Here is a 17,844-nt window from a genome sequence, read left to right as displayed (position 1 = left end):
TGTAGCTGCCATGGTGGCTCAGTGGTTATGATCCTTGGCTGCTGACCCAGAAGACACGGCCGCGGCGATCGCATTTCGATGGAGGCGAAATGCTAGAGGCCCGTGTACTGTGCGATGTCAGTGCACGTTAAAGATTCCCAGGTGGCCGAAATTATCTGGAATCCTCCAGTACGGCATTCCTCATAACCTGAGTCGCTTTGGGATGTTAAACCCCTATAAATAATAAACCGAACCATCTCCATTGCTGCCCCTGCCACCATGAGCCAAGATAAGTGCACTGTAAGACCCCTCATTTAGTGATCTCCGTATATGTTGAAGAAATACGACCGTGAATTTTCTTGTCTACTGCAGTATTCCTGAGTGTGGGTTGGTTAAGTGCGGTTATGACATTTTCCACCCTGTCATTAGTGTCTTGTTCTAACTCGCATCTTATTTGTTTTAAACAAGTTCACCATTTTTGTTAGAGATGTCTTGAAATGGGACTTCAAGGATGCATATAAGTGTATTTCGCAAATCTTATGCCTATTATTCAGGATTTGCAAAGTATTGAATACAGCAGAGGTGTTTTGGAATTGGTAAGAAGGGGGAAGTGTAAAGGTTAAAGAAGCATCATTGGCCAACTTCCTGTGGTACCACTTTGTTGGTCTAGCTCTTGACTGTGTCCGGAACAACTGGGTAGCAACCTTCTGTAGTGTGATGACAATCCCTATAAGGCAGCTGATGGTTAAAGTTTGAGTTATGAAACGTTCTGTTCTAATTTCCACATTTGTCATTCTGAAGATGCTCGTAATGTCCTGCTTGGTCGGTCATGACCTCTTGTTCTGTCCAAAGCCTGTGTTTACTATGATAGAGTGGCTTCACAGTTTTCTTTTTTTAATACGAGAGCATTAAAAGCCTCATGGAAGAAAAAATTCACTGGAGTCTGTCATGAAATTCACTGACTGGTCGACGGGGTATGTGACATCATGAGACCATGTGACATGGCTGAGCGCTGATTGGTCGATGGGGTGTGTGACATCTTGAGACCACTTCATATGGCCAAGTTGGCAGGTGCACTGGCAGGCGGCAGTTAGTAATTGGCAGGTGCGCTGGTCACATGGCATGGTTGAGTGCAGTGGCAGCTGCATTTAGTTGTGTGCGGCCGTGTCTAGGCAGCTCCACGTATCGGGTTGGCATGGAGCCAGCATCAAAGCCACTTGTGTCTACCGCACTGACAAATCCCTGCAAGGGGAGAGCCAACCACGAAAGAATGTCACTGCAGATGGAGTATTGGCAGCTGCACAGGCTCAGCGTTTGTGGCGGGCAGCCTTGATGCAGGTGGCAAAGCAGGCCAAGGGGACTTCAGACTTTAATACTTTCGCATTCTCAGCACATGATGTAATTAAGTTCTCTGCACATCTTTTTTGTCTCTTGCATGGAACATGATGCAGCAAAATTTGTTTTTCTTGCTTTTTTATAACTGTTACTTTTCAAACTCTCAGCTTTGGTCCTTAGGACATGCATTTATTCGATGACTTTTTCCCAGAAACAAGAAAGTTATGCATCAAGCAAGACAAAGGGGAGGAACAACAAGACAATGTCACGTCTTTTCACCTCTGTTCCATGCTGTATCTCCAAAGCTCATGACAGCCACGTAGCCCCATGTTCAACAATAGCAATGTTCTTTGCTGTTCACTTTGGGTAATTGGTCTGAAGTGTTAGTGAGGACATATATCTAAGCAGGATGAGCTGTTGGGTGAGTTAATTTGAATTCTCAGACATAACTTTAGCGCAGTTTCATCTGGGAGGACATTCCACAGGAAAAGTATCACTAATGCTGACCATTGCTGCTGTCCACATGTGAAGCATCTGTCCTGGAGTAATGTGTTTTGTGCCTCAGTTCTGTCTGACGAGTCAAGGAGGATTTTTACCCCTGCTGTCTGTCCACAGGTTATGAACCATTCCGCGTGACCCATGCCTCTGACTACTTCGACGACCTCTACATCCTGGCTGTGCGGCTTATACAGCGTGGCATGGCGTATGTCTGTCACCAGACCGCAGAGGAGCTCAAGGGTTTCAACCCTCCACCCTCGCCTTACCGTGATCGCACCATCGAAGAGAACCTGCGCCTTTTTGAGGCAAGTTTTTCTTTTGGTTAACTAGACAGAGCATTTGTGAGCTTATGGATGGAATCAATGAAATGCTTAGCTACCTTGCCAAGAGAGCTTTAGTGTTAACACTTTAAGGCCTGGCTGAAGGAGTGGTGAACTATATTCAGTTGAAAATAGAATAAGTTCTCCTGTCGTACGTTTTTGAAGCATGTGAGGGCTAACCATTTGGAACCATGTTGGTGGGAACTGTGTGCTCCATTGGGGCTAATATAATTTATTATAATGCACTTTTCACTTTACACTAAACATTCCCAAATGTAAGGACTTGCATGTTATTCACAGGTATTTGACATAGTGCAGATAATGTAGAGCAATTATCTGAGATGAGACAGTGGAGGTTGTGGATATCATCTCACGTAGTCACACAGGCACGCTATGACACGCGCTATTTTATGCGTAGGAATAATGGCCTGTGAATGCCGATATCTGATGTATAATAATTTGTGCCAGCTTGTTTTTTCAAACTTCTCACTGACGAAAATGTGTCGTTTAGCTGTTTACTGGCAATTTCATAAGCATTCACGAAAGCAGTTACCTACCTAGATCTTGTCAATACAAAAATATATGGACACATACAGTGCAAGGAAAGGTGGAATGTACTGAAACAGGAATTATAAGAAGAGTGGATGAATTCTGCTCTTGGTTGACTGAGTTGGTAGAGAGCTATCGTTGGTTGACTTGACATGTGGATCATCCACTTCTCTGTGCATTTCCTGCCTCAGGAGTTTTCCTTTGAGACCGCATCAATATTCTGATCACCTCGTTCAACTGATGCTGCAAGGTTAGCTCATCTATCAGGGCTCACAGAAGTGTGTTCTGCTTGCTAACAAACCAAGCATCCTTAGTGCCCTGGCCTTGTTCTGCAATCTGGTATTTGAACTCGGGTCAAAATTTTTGCACATCTCCAGGCAGGGGTGCATGGTTGGAGCTTAGTACCATTGGCTGAAAAGTGTGGACCACACAATCTGTAAAACAAACCTGCTTACTGGCAGGCTGCGAGAATTGCCTTGCATCCTGGCGGACAACTGATTAAGTGCATCATGTGATTACGTTGGCAGGAATTGTTTTTGTATTTTGTACTATGTTCATTATACAGACCTGATTAAAGGTCTCACCTTCCTAACGATGCCTTTGTTGCCTCCGTCACCAGGACATGCGCAAGGGCAAGTTTGGAGAGGGTGAGGCCACGCTGCGCATGAAGGTGACGCTGGAGGAGGGTAAGCAGGACCCCGTGGCCTACCGGGTGCGCTTCGTGCCGCACCCACGCTCGGGCGACAAGTGGTGCATCTACCCGACGTACGACTTCACCCACTGCCTGTGTGACTCGCTTGAGCACATCACCCACTCGCTGTGCACCAAAGAGTTCCAATCACGTCGCTCCTCCTACTACTGGCTCTGCAACGCCGTCGACGTCTACTGCCCCGTGCAGTGGGAGTACGGACGGCTCAACCTCAACTACACGGTCGTCTCCAAGCGCAAGATCGCCAAGCTCATCGAACAGGGCGTCGTCAGGTGAGTGGGCTTTGTCTGTGTCTTCTGCATTGGATCTTCCACAGTTTTTTGATAGCTTTCAGCTTGGAATCCTTAGGGAGGGTGTTGAAAAAAGTCCTAAACTCTTGCCATAACTGTTTGTAGACATAACCGTGGCAGTGACGGATGCTGCAGTGTTGGGCTTCATGTTGTTAGCAATATTGTTAGCAAAAAAATCGGCAGTGGTTTAGCTCTGGTTAAACCTGCAGTGACGCGATAGGCACAGCTGGCGCATACGCACAGCTGTGGCAGCTCGGTTTCGCCGGCGCACCACGTGGCTGGTCACGTGACGAACCGCTTGTACAGCCACGGCACAGCGCCGCTGGCAGCTACTCCGCACCACGTGACCAACCACGTGACAGCGTGGCGGCGCAGCCACGGCACCGCCACGCTGAAGGCTCGAAATGCTGCCGTAATGTACTTATTGCTACAATAACAGAGTATTAGTATTTGTTAGCAGACAAACTTGCTTCTCACATCATGGCGAGCCATTTCCATTGTTGACGCTACCATTATTGCTTGTCACATTGTCTGTGTGCTGGATCGCACTTGGCTCTGTTTTCACTCACATCTTGTGAGTGCTGTCAACTTCCCACCACTAAATCTCGTTCTTTCCTTCATTTCGTTGGTGCCCGCTACACTATAGTATTAATCTCAGCACTTGATGTCATAAAGTGACAGTGAAACAATATTTAACGAGGTTGATCAAAGTGAACGAGTGATAAGTATTCCATGACTCATCAAACCCCTGCAAGAATATTTAAGCTAACTTCATTATATCGAAGATTTCGACGATTAAATATGACACACTTCCTCTTCCTTCTCAACTGATGCACTCTGGTGCGCCCCCCACAAAAAACGAAGACAGCAGGTTGGGACAGCTGCTTGCTCGTCAATAAATCAAGCTTCGACACCCGATTTCTTTATTTCCAGTCGACGCATCCGCTCACTCGCTTTTCAGTGCAGTCGCTTGTGTGCCTTTCATTGCTGTCATTGTGAGTGCATCATGGTTCAAGGCACGACTTCTGCAAATGACCACTGTGGTGGGCTTTGAACCCTACAAGTATGCCCTGTGTGGAGACCCGTTGCTGAGCGCTGGCAACGGCAGCAACGACTCGTCACTGAGTTCATGGGACTTGCCCAGTGCACAGGCTGACCGGAGCTGGTGGCGCACATGCATTGTTCTCCCTCCCGTTCATTCCGGCAGCTCACAGCGGCTGCTGAGACTACAGCATATTCTCGTCCCCCTAACGGAACTGTAGCCATGGCATCATGACTTAAGCGAATGGCGGCACCAAGCCCCTGTTGCTCACCGTTACATCACCAGTACTTGTGACGTGCACGCTCTAGAATATAGTTACGGAAATCGTCACTATGCGATGATCAATCAGCACACAAACATTAAAAATAGCAGCGTTTAAAAGTGAATAAAAAATCGTCAGTTTAATCCCAGGGACTCCAACTTAGTATGAATGCTTACAAGCATTTGTTCCACATATTGAGGGCATTTAACTGGCAGTCTTCAAAACCATTTCATGGTCCCTTTAACGTGCACTGAACTTGTGGCACGTGACTTTTTTTGCATTTTTCCCGTGGTCAAAATGCAACTGTTGTGGCCAGGAATTGAACCAGCATGCTTGTGCTCAACTACAATGCTGCAGCCACCCGCCGTCATTGGAGGAAATTTGTTTTGTTAATCCTCTGCATACTTTGAGGAATGAATCTAACAAAGCTGACATAAATTTTACAGGAACCCCGAAAAATCAATTAATTTTGTGAGGCATAAAATTCAGGCTAAGACACATTCCGACTGTTGCCACCATAGGAAAATTATGCTGCAGTAAGCTCTTCTAAACTGAACTCATAAAAACGTGAAAAATTTGGAGACATACACACATTTACAGTACACAGATTTTCAGTGTGCATATCGGGCATTGTAAAAATTCAAGCCATCTATTTAACTTGACTTTCCAGAGCAGATTCGATGCGAACCAAGCAGTGAGTTAAAAATTTTAATGAATGAGTGCTGTGTAGAGGCACGGCAGCTCAAAAAACATGGCCAACAAGGAGCATGCAATTGCGTTGATAGCATAACGGTAGCAGCAGCAGCTGTTGCCACCTCTGCTGTGGCTGAAGCAATCCTGCTACTTGGGGGGGGGAGCAGGGGAGCCAACTTCGAAGTTGGCAGCGGAGGCAGTGCACGCCAGCTTCAGCTATTGGTGCTGGCATTGCGCAGAGTATACAGAATTGCACAGAACGCCAGCATAGACTTGCTTGTTGGCTCAAAGCGTGACCTAAAAGCTACGTAAACTGCTGGTGGCTTGCCCTTTTTGGGGAGTTTTCACAGGCCAAATTCTGCGGTGTCCAAATTTCTTCACGGAAACATTTGTGATCGCTTATTGTAGATCCCTGACACTGGCTCCTTTTGGTTTTAAAAAAATGCGATATTTTTCTATTGTTTCAGGGACTGGGACGACCCTAGGCTGTACACATTAACAGCGCTGAGGCGACGTGGATTTCCTCCAGATGCCATCAACAACTTTTGTGCCAAGGTACAGCACCCAGCTATGCTCACAGATGAAATGGTGTTCACACTATATAACCCCCTTTGATGCCTCTGGTCGCAACAAACTGTATTGTGCCGCTGCAAGTAACACCAGCCTGCGCATGCTTGTTGCCTCATTGTATCAAAACGAACGACAGGCAACGGCAATTTTAGTTTAGTTCCTGCCTGTTTCATGTTCTTTGATGTCATGTGCAATTGCTGTGGCAGTAATTTGAAGTGTTTCAAGTTTGGGCTGTTTTGGTGCAAAAGTTGGTAAATTACAGCATGAATAGATTGAATGTCACAAACAAGTGGTAGGTCTGTTACAACGAAGCTTGCAGTGTAAGGTACTTGAATCGGGTGTGTTTTCTTGTTCACGTGACATAGGGCTAGTCTTGTCTCCTTACAGCTGGGGCTGACAGGCTCGCTGTCTGCTGTGGACCCTCAGCTGCTGGAGGCCTGTGTCAGGGACTCGCTCAACCTGACCGCACCAAGGTTGGTCATGGCTTAGCCTGGTTAGGTTAGGTTAGCTTAGGACTTGGTTGGTTGTGCTGTGCAATTCCAATCACATTGTTATGTGTGTGTGTGCATGGGAAACTTCACGTTAACCTTAACCTTTTTTTGAGTACTGTTGGAAAAAAGCACCTGTGCTGGTCATTGGCACAGTGATGCCACGAGATGTCATAACTTGGGTGTAGTAATGGAAAGGTTGCTGTAGATCTTTATAGATCACTATAGCATTATGGAAAGCTATCTTTAAATTCACCTTAGTCACACGGCAGTGACGGCACAAGCAAAGATTTATTTGTAAAACAATTAGAGTAGAATCTCAATCATACAAATCTCACAAGGTCACGAAAAATTTTTATATCGGCTGAAATTTGTATCATTCAAAACGACCAAAAATCATATGTAGAGTTTATGCAAATCTATTTTCAGCTGACGAGGTTTACTTACAGCCGCGCGCCACCGCTGATTCGTGACTTAGGCGCTGTGCTGGTCACGCTGCCGCTCACTTCTCGCGGTGTGCACCCTGCGACTCGCGATCGTGGCATCAGCGATGTACAGGCAGCGAGTACTTGGTGCTCAAAGTTCCGATCACGGCCCGCGCATTCATATCATCTACAGTGGGGCGGAGGGTTGTTCATAACATCTGAATCTCCGCCCATTGCACGCAATGCAGTCTGGCTAGGGCATTTTATAAGTTCGTATCAAGCGGGATCATATCATAGAGATCCTGTTGTAAGTTTCACTTCATTCATTCGTGATGCTTACAGTGATCAGCCGACTACATCGCAAATTCGATTGTTAAAATGGACTTGCACTTGATTAGGCTGCCTGAGAAAAGGTGCACCATTGCATTGTATTCACTGCTATGAAGAAGTCATGAGAAAAAAGCAGTAAGCCGTTGTCTGATGTGAATGAGACTTTACATAGATAGACAAGAATTTTTAAAGCATTAATGATATTGGTTTCATTCAAGCAGTGAAAGGAAGAGCAATCCTTAAGTGGCAGGAAATAATTTACCATGAACCACAGGTTAAATTGACATGCAAGTGTGACAGTGCTTAACAATAAATGAGTTTGGACAGACTTAATGAGCAACTTTTTTTTTGTTTCTATTGGCTGCATAAAGTTGTACTGGAGTGCAGGTACAGTCGACGACCGAAACTTCGGACGCCTGATTTTTCGGACATGCTTAATTATTCGGACTTTTTCGCGGCACCGCGACATAGCCCATAGAGGCAATGTATAAGAGCACCCGAAATTTCGGACGCACCGCAACTGACTGCTCGATTTGTTGGACCTCATTCACACTCGCCGCCAATACCCAAGCCACTATATGATGTGTACAGTGGAACTTCATTTCTTCAAACTGCAGGAGAAATCGAAAACTTCATCAAATAAAACGAAATTCAAGCTTAAAAGGGGCCTCTTGCGATACTGAAACTCTGCGCGAGTCAGCACATTGCGCCCGCGTGGTTTCGAATTCGTATGGTTCTTGAACGTCTTCCGCTGCACAAACTTTTTTAAAAGCAGTTAGAGTTCGCGGAACTCATCTATGCAGAGTCTTTCGTTTCAAATACGGAAAAAGGTAGCAGCGAAGCGTGTGGGAGGCATACGACTTCACGGAGGCGGCGAGCGCGGAAGGAAATGGTGGTGCATTTTAAAGCGAGGTCAGCGTACCCGCGGCAAAATGCACCGCAACCCTGACTTTTCTATCGTAAAACTGTAAATAACTGGCGTTTTGATGACAGGCAAGACGCCCCTCATTATACGCAAGCCACCGCAGAGTGCATATTGCCGAATACGATACCGATTTTGGCTCTAGTCGCTAGGCCTAATGACGGAGGCCAACGCCGGCGGAGCGCTTGCTTCGCCTGTTTCTCGGTTCTTATCGTTTCGCCATCTTCACGTACTCGTTTTGAACCCATTGTACTGCGGGCGCAATGCAGCTCCCGCAGCACCGTGTTCGCTTTCCTATTTAGACTTTGTCCCAATCCGTGCGTTTATCGGCGACATGCTGAGAGCAGCAAAGCCAGGCCGAGCTCGTGAAAGCGGCCGCCTGGCGAAATTTAGTCATTAGGAGCTTTAGAATGTGTGCAACACAACTGACCTCTTCTTCCAGTATAAAAGCAATAAGTTCGTAATTTTTTCACTGAAAATTTGATTTTCCGGACTGCCCGATTTTTCGGTCGTTTTCGCGGTCGCAAGAGGATCCGAAAAATTATTCATCGACTGTATATACCTTTGCTATGGCACATTTGGCCAATGTGATACGTGAACAATGAAATTGGTCTTACACTTTCTCTGCCTTTAATGCACTCGTTCTGCTTACAGTGAGCACATTATCACAGTTTGAAATAATACTGTGAGCATTTTAGTGAATAAATAAAGCGCACCTTGCACTGAAACACAAACTGCAGTACATGTTTCTGCATGTCTGCACAGCAACCAGAACACATCTAACCTTACCTTTCACAGAAGAAAATTAGTCTAGACCTTTTGTTTTTTGTGGAGGTGTGTAACTGATGACTAATGGATGCACTATTCATAGAGGATTACTTGCAGACTTGTCACGCGCTTGCCTCGTTGCATTCGCCCAGGGTCATGTGTGTGGTGGAACCGATCCGGGTGACCATTACCAACTTCCCGCACGGCCAGGACAAGGAGGTGCCAGTCACAGTGCCCGACTTCCCAGCGTTTCCTGAGAAGGGTTCGCACACGGTCACCCTTGCCAGTGTGGTCTACATTGAGGTGGCCGACTTCAGGGAGGCCGCCGACAAGTCCTTTCGGCGCCTCACAACCAAACAGTCAGTGGGCCTCCGGCATACTGGCCTCGTAATCTCACTCAGCAAAGTAATCAAGGTCAGTGCCGCCTAAAAGTGACAATGAGACAGGTTGTGCAGCAACTGTTGGCACTCGTCTCCTGTTGGCACATTTTTCTTTCATGCAGGATGCAGCGGGAAATGTTCAGGAGCTGGAGGTAATGTGCCAGAAAGCGGAGGAGGCCGAGAAGCCCCGTGCATTCATCCACTGGGTCTCCAAGCCGGTCAACTGCGAAGTGCGGCTTTATGACAGGCTGTAAGTATGTAGTTGGTTTGGTTGTGCCCAAAGCATGGGAGCTGCCACATGTGCAGAAATAGCCATAAATAGTGTGCAGTGTTGCAGTGAAAACTAAAGAGTGCTCAGCTTCTGTGCAAAATGCTGCGAGGCTGTGAAGCTGAATACAGTGGTAGGAAACCTGTACTTATTGTGCCAGCTTGCACCATTCCAGCAAAGCTGCTACAAACAAGGCTTTTTTGCAAAATTGTGCCAAAGCAGAGCCAATACGAATGGTTGCGAATGCTAAACAAGTGGAGTTAACTGCGTAATGTGTCACTGAAGTGTGGTCACTGAATTTCTCCGTCATTCAAGACTGAAATGTAGCCGATGAGATCAAGTCCAGTTAAGTTTAGGGCAGTCTTGATGGGAGTGAGAGTGAGGATGGGTCAGTGCTGTGGGCTGCGCACACCAGTGATTCTCCCTGCACTTCTGTTCTGTCACCTCCGGCGGCGTGAGTCGCTGCAGTGGCCTTGGCATCCAGTGAGGGGACCCGTTCTCCTGCTCATGGAGGGAAGCTTTTCTGTTTTCATTGCCTCTGTGCATTGCACCACAGTGACATAGCATTGTCAGAATTGGAACATAAAGGATCAGACGGAAGTAAAGTGTTTGGTAGTGGTTTCGTGTGGAAAGAAGTTCATATTTTTACTGTATGCATGTAGGGTAGGAAAACTGATTACCAAGGATGCCTGAGAAATGTGCCAAGTAGCTATCCACCATCAATGAGTAGTTTCAGATTGCTGTGTGCAATAAAATTCTCTAAAAACACATGCAAGCTGTTCGCATGTCTGTTCAGTGAACAACAGGTTCATGGCACGAATGGAAACATTATTTATTTATTTATTTATTTATTTACAACTACTGCTGTCTTTTCTATTACACATAGCAATAGATGGTTACAGGGTATTTGAAAGCAGCAATGTCTTGTAACATGTTACCTATAGAGTAGCCATGGTTAAAAAGTTTGAAACTGATAATAAGCAACGGCTGTTGCTCATCACTGGTGTGCCAGTGGATAAAGCAGACAGGTGTGGTTTATTGCCGTTGAATTTTGTTGTGTGAAGATGTATGTAGTTTCCTTGCCTGTATTTCGTAGGGTAGGTACCAGCTGGTACAAGTGAGAGAAACGTCGGGATATAGTACATGCCTTCCTGTGTCGACATACTACATCGCTTGGCTGTTTCGGGTTATGTGGCCCAACAATTACCTTGAAGGCAATCTTCCCCACTCCGCATATGCAGCATTACTGCCCACATATCGCAGTCATGTCCATGCTCGAAGAAGGCGGTGTGATGTGAACACTCTTGTGGTACCTATTAAAACTGCTACTACTCATAAACAGTGGGCCGGCTAGCTCTGTCTGTGCCCAGCTGTGCCTAGCTGTGCCCAGTGGGTTGGGTGCCCATCTCGGCTGCTTGAGGTGGTTAGTTCGAAACCCACCGCCGGACACCCACCGGTAAAAATGGGTACAAGCATCCCCCGGCTTGGCGTCTGGCTTTTTTTAAGGGTGTTCGCTTGGGAGAAGCTCCGTAAACCCCGCTGCGCCCCTCGCGGGCCATGCTCAGTTTCGAACGACCTCGCAGCCTGCTAGAGGTGGCACCCCTTCGGCCAACGTGATTCGGACGCGAGCAAAGCTTCGACGTGCTGCCCACTGGGTGCGCGCATGCCCTAGCGCATCGGCCTCTCCTCCTCCGTGAGGACAACACAGACCTTCCGCAGAGAAGCCAACTCCCTCGGTGCCACGGGGTCTCCGCGACGCCTCCCCTCTCACGAGACGCACACACCGTCGCCTGCAGTTCTCTTGACAGAACACACAGCTCTCGCCGAACCGTGACCCACTGGCACACGGCAGCATCAGCAGCAGTCATAAAAGTAGCCCAGCAAGTGCTGTGTCAAAATAAGGGCTTCCAACCTACAGCCGCAAGCAGGAATGGTGGGAGCACGTGACAGGCTAGCACGGTGATCTTTGTTGCTCAGACCAACTACTCCCGCAGTCAAAAAGCTCTTAAGTCTAAAGCTGCCATCAAAAGGCAGTTATTACAACCTGCCTGTCATGTTGCGAAAAAAGCAAGCAAACCTGCAGTAGCGCACCGCGAAGTTTATACAACTGCAATGCCGTGCTGATAATTAACACGAGCCTCCTCTGCTCCCGTTTTTGAAGCTTGGGCAGCTTGGCTGGCTTGGCGAATTGAAGGCAGAAAGTAGGAAACACCATGGTAGGAGAGCTAACGGCAGGTCCTGTAACCTGTGATGGGCAGGCAAACCTAGGGGAAGAGGGAACAGCTGGAAAAAGTATGTGAAAGCCCTTCAAGGGCTTTAGGGAAAAGTGGGCCTCTAACACCACTTTCACAGGCAGTGGCGGCCGTGGCCTTAAAAAACCAGGTGTGCTTCCCGTTGGCTGTGTTTCGTGTGCTAGTGCGGCGTTGCGTGGGTGCCTTTTTTATTATTATAAATGCCTCATTTGCACAGTTACACTCACTCTGTTCTGTTGGTGGTGGCAACGCATATTTTTGTTTCTGTTTTACAATGCGTGCAATTACTTTGTCAGTGATAACCAGTGGTAGTAAATTTTTTTCTTTGCATTTACTGTTTGGTAATGTGTTGCGTTTGTTATTTCTGTTCTTGCAAATCAGCAGGTTTAGACATTTTTGTAGCCTGTTCTTTTACCATCAGGAACGGCGCTAGGATATTTTTAGTGGAGTATTGCGGAGGGGGTCGGGTGAGGTGGTGTGCAGGGTAGAGTAAAATTTTTGGCTGGCACGATGCCTTTCTGCCATTGCTCTTCATAAAGAGCGATGAGAGTTTTGCGCATTCACTTAGTCACAGCTGAATGCGTGAACTAAGAAGTTAAGGGACTTGTTGGCAAATGGTATCGCCTCACCAGAGACTGGAGGAACAGCCAGTAGACATTTAGGATGGCGTCGTTACTGCTTACATGACAGTGTTTTGTTATGTTAGCTACTTCACCTGCATTTGGTACTGGACTCTGTTGTGTTATAGTTCTTTAGCTTGCCGAAAGACCTGGTTTTACTGAGGTCCTGTTTCTCATATGAATTTTTATTTTGCTTGGCCTGTTTTTTTTTTTGTTTTTTTTTGCCATTATTGCATATTGCATTTGTGAAGCTTTGCTGTGGTTGAAAAGTGCTTCTTCCAACTGGCACAGGTAGGGGCTTAATTGTTTACATTCTTTTTAGGCTGCCCCACCATACTTTTTGTCCTTCTATCCATATTGCTACATCTTTGTTGTGTTTTAGGGTCTACTTCTTATGTTTTTCTTGTACACCTCAAGTGTGTCGTGAGAATGAAAACCTTTATTAAAGTGTTAGTGGGGTGTCCTCTTAGTTGGGTGGAGCTCTCTTTACCTCTCAGTCCACGTCACCATTGGCACATGCTGTGTCGACTGCACATTGAATCGGCCCTTGCTGCTTCTGCTGGTTGGAGTCAGCGATTGTAGCCTCCCAAGAGAAGGTGGAGGGATTTTGATGTTAGATTCGCTGCAGTTTATAGCCATAAGAAAAAACGCAGTTATATTTTCTCACAGTTCTCTATGGACTTGTTTGTCATACTCAGTTTTATTTTCGTCAGTTTCTCTGTGGTTAGCTGTATTCTTTTTTTTATTTGTGATATTCATAAGAACTACCTTTACAAGTAAAAGGATATAAATTCGTGTTTTAAGTTTCTCTTCTAAGGTTCATGTGTCTGCTACAAAAGCGATGGTGCCTGCTCCAAAATGGCATTTTTCCTGCTGCAAGGCCTGCTCCAAAACGCTCTTGGCCATTCCTTCCACTGTGAAGAATATTCATGTCACTAGAGAGGGCTCTAGGAGGGAGATGGTGGCATTGAACTGGGAGCCTGTACAGTGATAAACAGTCGAGCTGCTTGGAAGTATGGGTTCTTTCTTCATAGCTCCCTATGCTGAATAGTAAGAACTGCAGTCACTACAGAGCAATTTGGGCTTATGCCTCTTTTTTTTCCCCAATGCGACAGGCCAGTTTGCCTTTTTTTTTTTCAGTGTTTGTCTCCGCCATTCTACTGCATGGTCATCTTTGATTTACTGAATGGCCACTTGGTAACAGATGCGTATTAGAGATCATAATGCACTAGTGTCTTTTTCACACTCTTGCAGATTTTTCCACAAAAATCCGGAAGATGCAAGTGAGGTTGTGGGTGGCTATCTCTGTGATGTGAATCATGTAAGTTGTATGGCCTTTGGCACTTGAGTTATCTTGGTACCTGCACTTGTTTACCTTTTGGAGTGTGCACTCCTGTTACAGTTTGTGTGTTCAGTGTAGCTCAGGGCATTTTTTCTTTTCTGTTTGGGATGGGGATGAGCAAGAGCCTTTGGGTGTCTGCTGTAGAATAATAGAACAGTTTGAAACCTTTTAACCACCAACCCCGAGCTGTACTCGTCATGGGAGGTTGTACCAATATCTCCAATGACAAGTCACACTCTTCTGGCCCAGTGTTCTGCTGCTCCCACCACCAAGGACGAGTTACGGTCGGCGCTTGCGTTGGGTGCAATTTTCAACACTAGAGGGCCGTAGCTGTCCATGATATTGGTTTCGTGCCTTTAGTGCGCGTTTTAAACCTGACAACAGTCGTTTTCGCCAAAAATCGCCAAACAATTTGATGGTTTTGGTATGTTTTTCGGGAATTAGTTTGGTGGTTAAACGGCTGAACTGCAGGCCGCGGCTGCTACTCTTCCGCTGTCAAAAACAAGGATGTATCAGTGAAACTACTAGCCAGATTAAGTTCTTAAGCCTTTGGATCAGTTCATTTGTATCTGCTTCCATACTTAATTATTACGACAGCAGTTTATGTGTGCAGTTGTATGTTGCACTAGTAGTGGAAAGCCTGGGTTTTGGCTAGTCAGCAGGATAAAATGCTGTGGAAAAGAATGCTTGGCAAAGAAGGTTGCAACACATAACAAAGGCAAAGGCAGGTTACAGATAAAGAAGGTTACAAGACAGCACTTTCTATCTCATTGTTATAGTGCAAAAATATTGTAGTAGAATAAAAGTGTAGCAGTGAGGCACATAGCCGGAATTTTTGTGGAGGGGTAGTCCAAAAGTATGTCTTTTTATTGATGGAGAGGGCTTGGGGAGTTCATGCCTAACAAAGGCACTGCCAGAAATATTGCGCAGTAGTGTGGTGGAACGGCTTTGATGTTTCAGTAGCATAACTTGTAGCTTGGATGCCTTAGTTATTGTCTCCCGTTTGTCCTTCTCTGCCTTTTTGCTGATCATGATTCGCCAGCATTTGGCGCCATAAACGCCTCATGCATTCCAGGTGGTAAATTTGACTTTGTGTTCTTAGGATGCCATGACAGTTTGCACTGACTCAATGATCGACAAGTCCCTGACCAGCTGTTCAGTCTTGGACAAGTTCCAGTTTGAACGCCTGGGCTACTTTTGTGTCGACCAGGACACCACACCCGAGAAGGTGAGGCTAAGCAGAAAGTTTACACGATGAACTGTTTTGTGAACAGTTTAATTTATTTACTGTTTAGTCAAGAAAGAGTCGATTAAAACTGCTGACAAAGTTTTTGTACACTTAGGGTGATAACCTGTGTATAGTCAATAAATTCAGCATTATGTTGCATGCATTTATTAACTATTGTCATTTAAATGGCACTAAGACTGTGGAAGCAAAACCTTGCTCATGGACCGCTTTTGTTTTTATGTGGACTCAAACTCTGCCCTTGCATTATATTTGTGGCTGCATTATATTCGTGCAAATAAGGTACTTCCACAAGATTTAGAAAAAAAGTGATAACATAAAATGTAATAACTGAAAGTAAATCATTAGCACATAACAGGACAATTAGAGCAGGATGGAAGGTATTTCTGAACACATAGTGTTTAGTTAGTGACAAATTACCAGAGAGATGCATCCTCAGAGTCATGCCATCAGCAACAGCTGCTATACAGTAAAATATCATTAATTTCTACTTCATGCACGTGATTTGACAGCATTCAATGACAGCAGTCATTTTTGCCAAAAATCTCTAAACAATCTGATGATTTTGGTACATGTTTCAATAATTAATTTGGTGGTTAAAGGGAGGCCTTAATTATGCTGTATTTTCTTGTTCCTGTCCTCCCTTTTGCTCTTACTTTGTTTTTCAAATAGTGGTGAAAGAGAAAACAGTGTACAATTAATATTTCATATCTTCTGCTCAGTCTTGGACAAGTCCCAGTCTGAATGCCTCAACTCCAACCCTCCTGCATTTGAATAGTGATGAGTGTGAAGCAAAAAAAGCGAGGGGGTTCCTATATTTGACTGGCTGCGCTACTTCTCATTTGCCATTCGCTTTCGTGTTTAGCTCTTATTATTTCAGTTTAGTTCACATGAAAGTTTCATTGCATTCATCTTTTGTGTAGTTTGCATCTTATGATGGATATCTGCGAGTGCAAAAAAGGGGGGAGGAGGGGGAGTGCCCTGTGAGGAGGGATGTGCATGACATGGCCGACCAGTGAAACTCCCTCCTGAGAACACATTGACACAATCAGCCGTGAGCCAAAAGGGAGATCACTGTTACCATACTATCGTTGGCTAAAACAATGAATGCCGCTGCTGAGATCCCGCAGAGCACAAGTTGCTAACGTGCCAGACAAGCTAAGAAAACACTGCTCACCTCCTAACTGGAAGGGTGGGGAGAAAGGACCATTTATGCCGTTCAAACAAACAGTCTTCTTCCCTGCCGCTGAAGTCTACACCATAGTGCTATCTCTCAAAAAGGCGTGACATTTCGGTCACGTGATGCCTGATCACCCACACCTGGGGAGGAATGCATCACCCGTCTTAGATAACGCTTAACCCTCTTTTGTACTTTCACAATCTACCCTGAGAGTCTGTTTGAGGGTGTCAACTAAAAACTGTGGTTAAAACTGTGCTTATGCACCGGGTGAGAGTGGGACAGATATCTTTGACCTGGAAAAAAAAATGCTGAAAAGTTGTCGTGTGAACACTGTTTTCATTTTTGCTTTCTTTTCTTCCCCCTCTTCCAGATCATCTTTAACAGGACCGTAACGCTAAAAGAAGACTCTGGCAAGAACTAACTGTGAAGATGTGGACATTCTAGGTGCCACAGTTTGTTTGACATGTTGTGAACAAAACACACAATGCACAAGGATTCTTTTTTTATTATTATTTTTGTACAGTCGACGGTTATTGGAACACTACTTTGCCTTCTTTCCAATGCAAGCCTGCCAAAGCCCCATTTGTTCTTTGCTGCAACTGCAGTGAAAGCAAGTGCCATCCTGAACACACCGTTCATAGTGATTGTCTCATGTACAACGCTGCCCCGACAATTTTAGCATTTAAGTCCCTGTTATGAATGGGGAGAACAGTGAGCTATAGGCATTGTAGTGCTGTGGCCTGGATTCACTTCTTTTGCCTGGAGCTTTTTTTAAATGTATTTTCTACTCGGCTAGTACTGTGGCAAAGCCACTTTTCACAGGACTGCCATTCCAATGCACGTTGATTAGTTTATTTAAATGCGTTTAGGGAAAAACCTTTTGGGGTGACATTTGTATGTTGACGAAAAAATTGTGCATAAAGACATTTATGCGAATACATGTATATTGTCTGATATTTTGTTTGTTGAACGTTGGAAGCTTGTAGAAAAGGAAGGTAGACAGCCTCCGACACAAATGAAGACTGGTGGTTGTGAGAGATTCTTCTCTAATAGAGTTTCAATATATTTTGGTGACCTTTGCTGAAAATATGTACTGTCGCGGGCAAAAGCAACAGACCCACCAACCCCAACCACACTCTTCATGGGGGTGCCACCTGACAAAGCACTTCTGGTGTGGAGACTGGCGCAATGGGCCGATAGGTGCTTTGTCAGGTGGCGCCCCCGTGCAGAGTGTGGTTGGGGGGTGTTGGGTCTGTTGCTTTTGCCTGCGATAGTACATCCGCCGTCAAACATTTGTAGATGGCATTACTCTAGAAAAAAAATTAGTTTCTTTGGATCCAAGGCTTATTCCTTGATATTTAATGGTGAACTTTGTA

The 17,844-nt window shown here is 45.5% G+C and overlaps 1 protein-coding gene across 1 annotated transcript in view; it reads left to right on the top strand.

Moving 5' to 3' along the window:
• Nucleotides 1-17,408, top strand: part of GlnRS (Glutaminyl-tRNA synthetase) — a 29,902-nt gene extending 12,494 nt beyond the window's left edge. The window contains exons 8-16 of the mRNA XM_077640442.1: nt 1,930-2,117; nt 3,301-3,662; nt 6,145-6,232; nt 6,635-6,720; nt 9,333-9,594; nt 9,683-9,810; nt 13,955-14,021; nt 15,145-15,270; nt 16,839-17,408. Coding sequence (XP_077496568.1) covers nt 1,930-2,117; nt 3,301-3,662; nt 6,145-6,232; nt 6,635-6,720; nt 9,333-9,594; nt 9,683-9,810; nt 13,955-14,021; nt 15,145-15,270; nt 16,839-16,889 — 1,358 coding nt within the window. The 3' untranslated portion in view covers nt 16,890-17,408. The remainder of the gene's footprint in view (nt 1-1,929; nt 2,118-3,300; nt 3,663-6,144; nt 6,233-6,634; nt 6,721-9,332; nt 9,595-9,682; nt 9,811-13,954; nt 14,022-15,144; nt 15,271-16,838) is intronic.
• Nucleotides 17,409-17,844: the final 436 nt, after the last annotated feature.

This window comes from Amblyomma americanum, chromosome 10 (genome assembly GCF_052857255.1).
Source record: "Amblyomma americanum isolate KBUSLIRL-KWMA chromosome 10, ASM5285725v1, whole genome shotgun sequence".
Lineage (NCBI taxonomy): Eukaryota > Metazoa > Arthropoda > Arachnida > Ixodida > Ixodidae > Amblyomma > Amblyomma americanum.
Note: the sequence above shows the minus strand (reverse complement) of the source record. Positions and strands in the feature narration are given on the sequence as shown.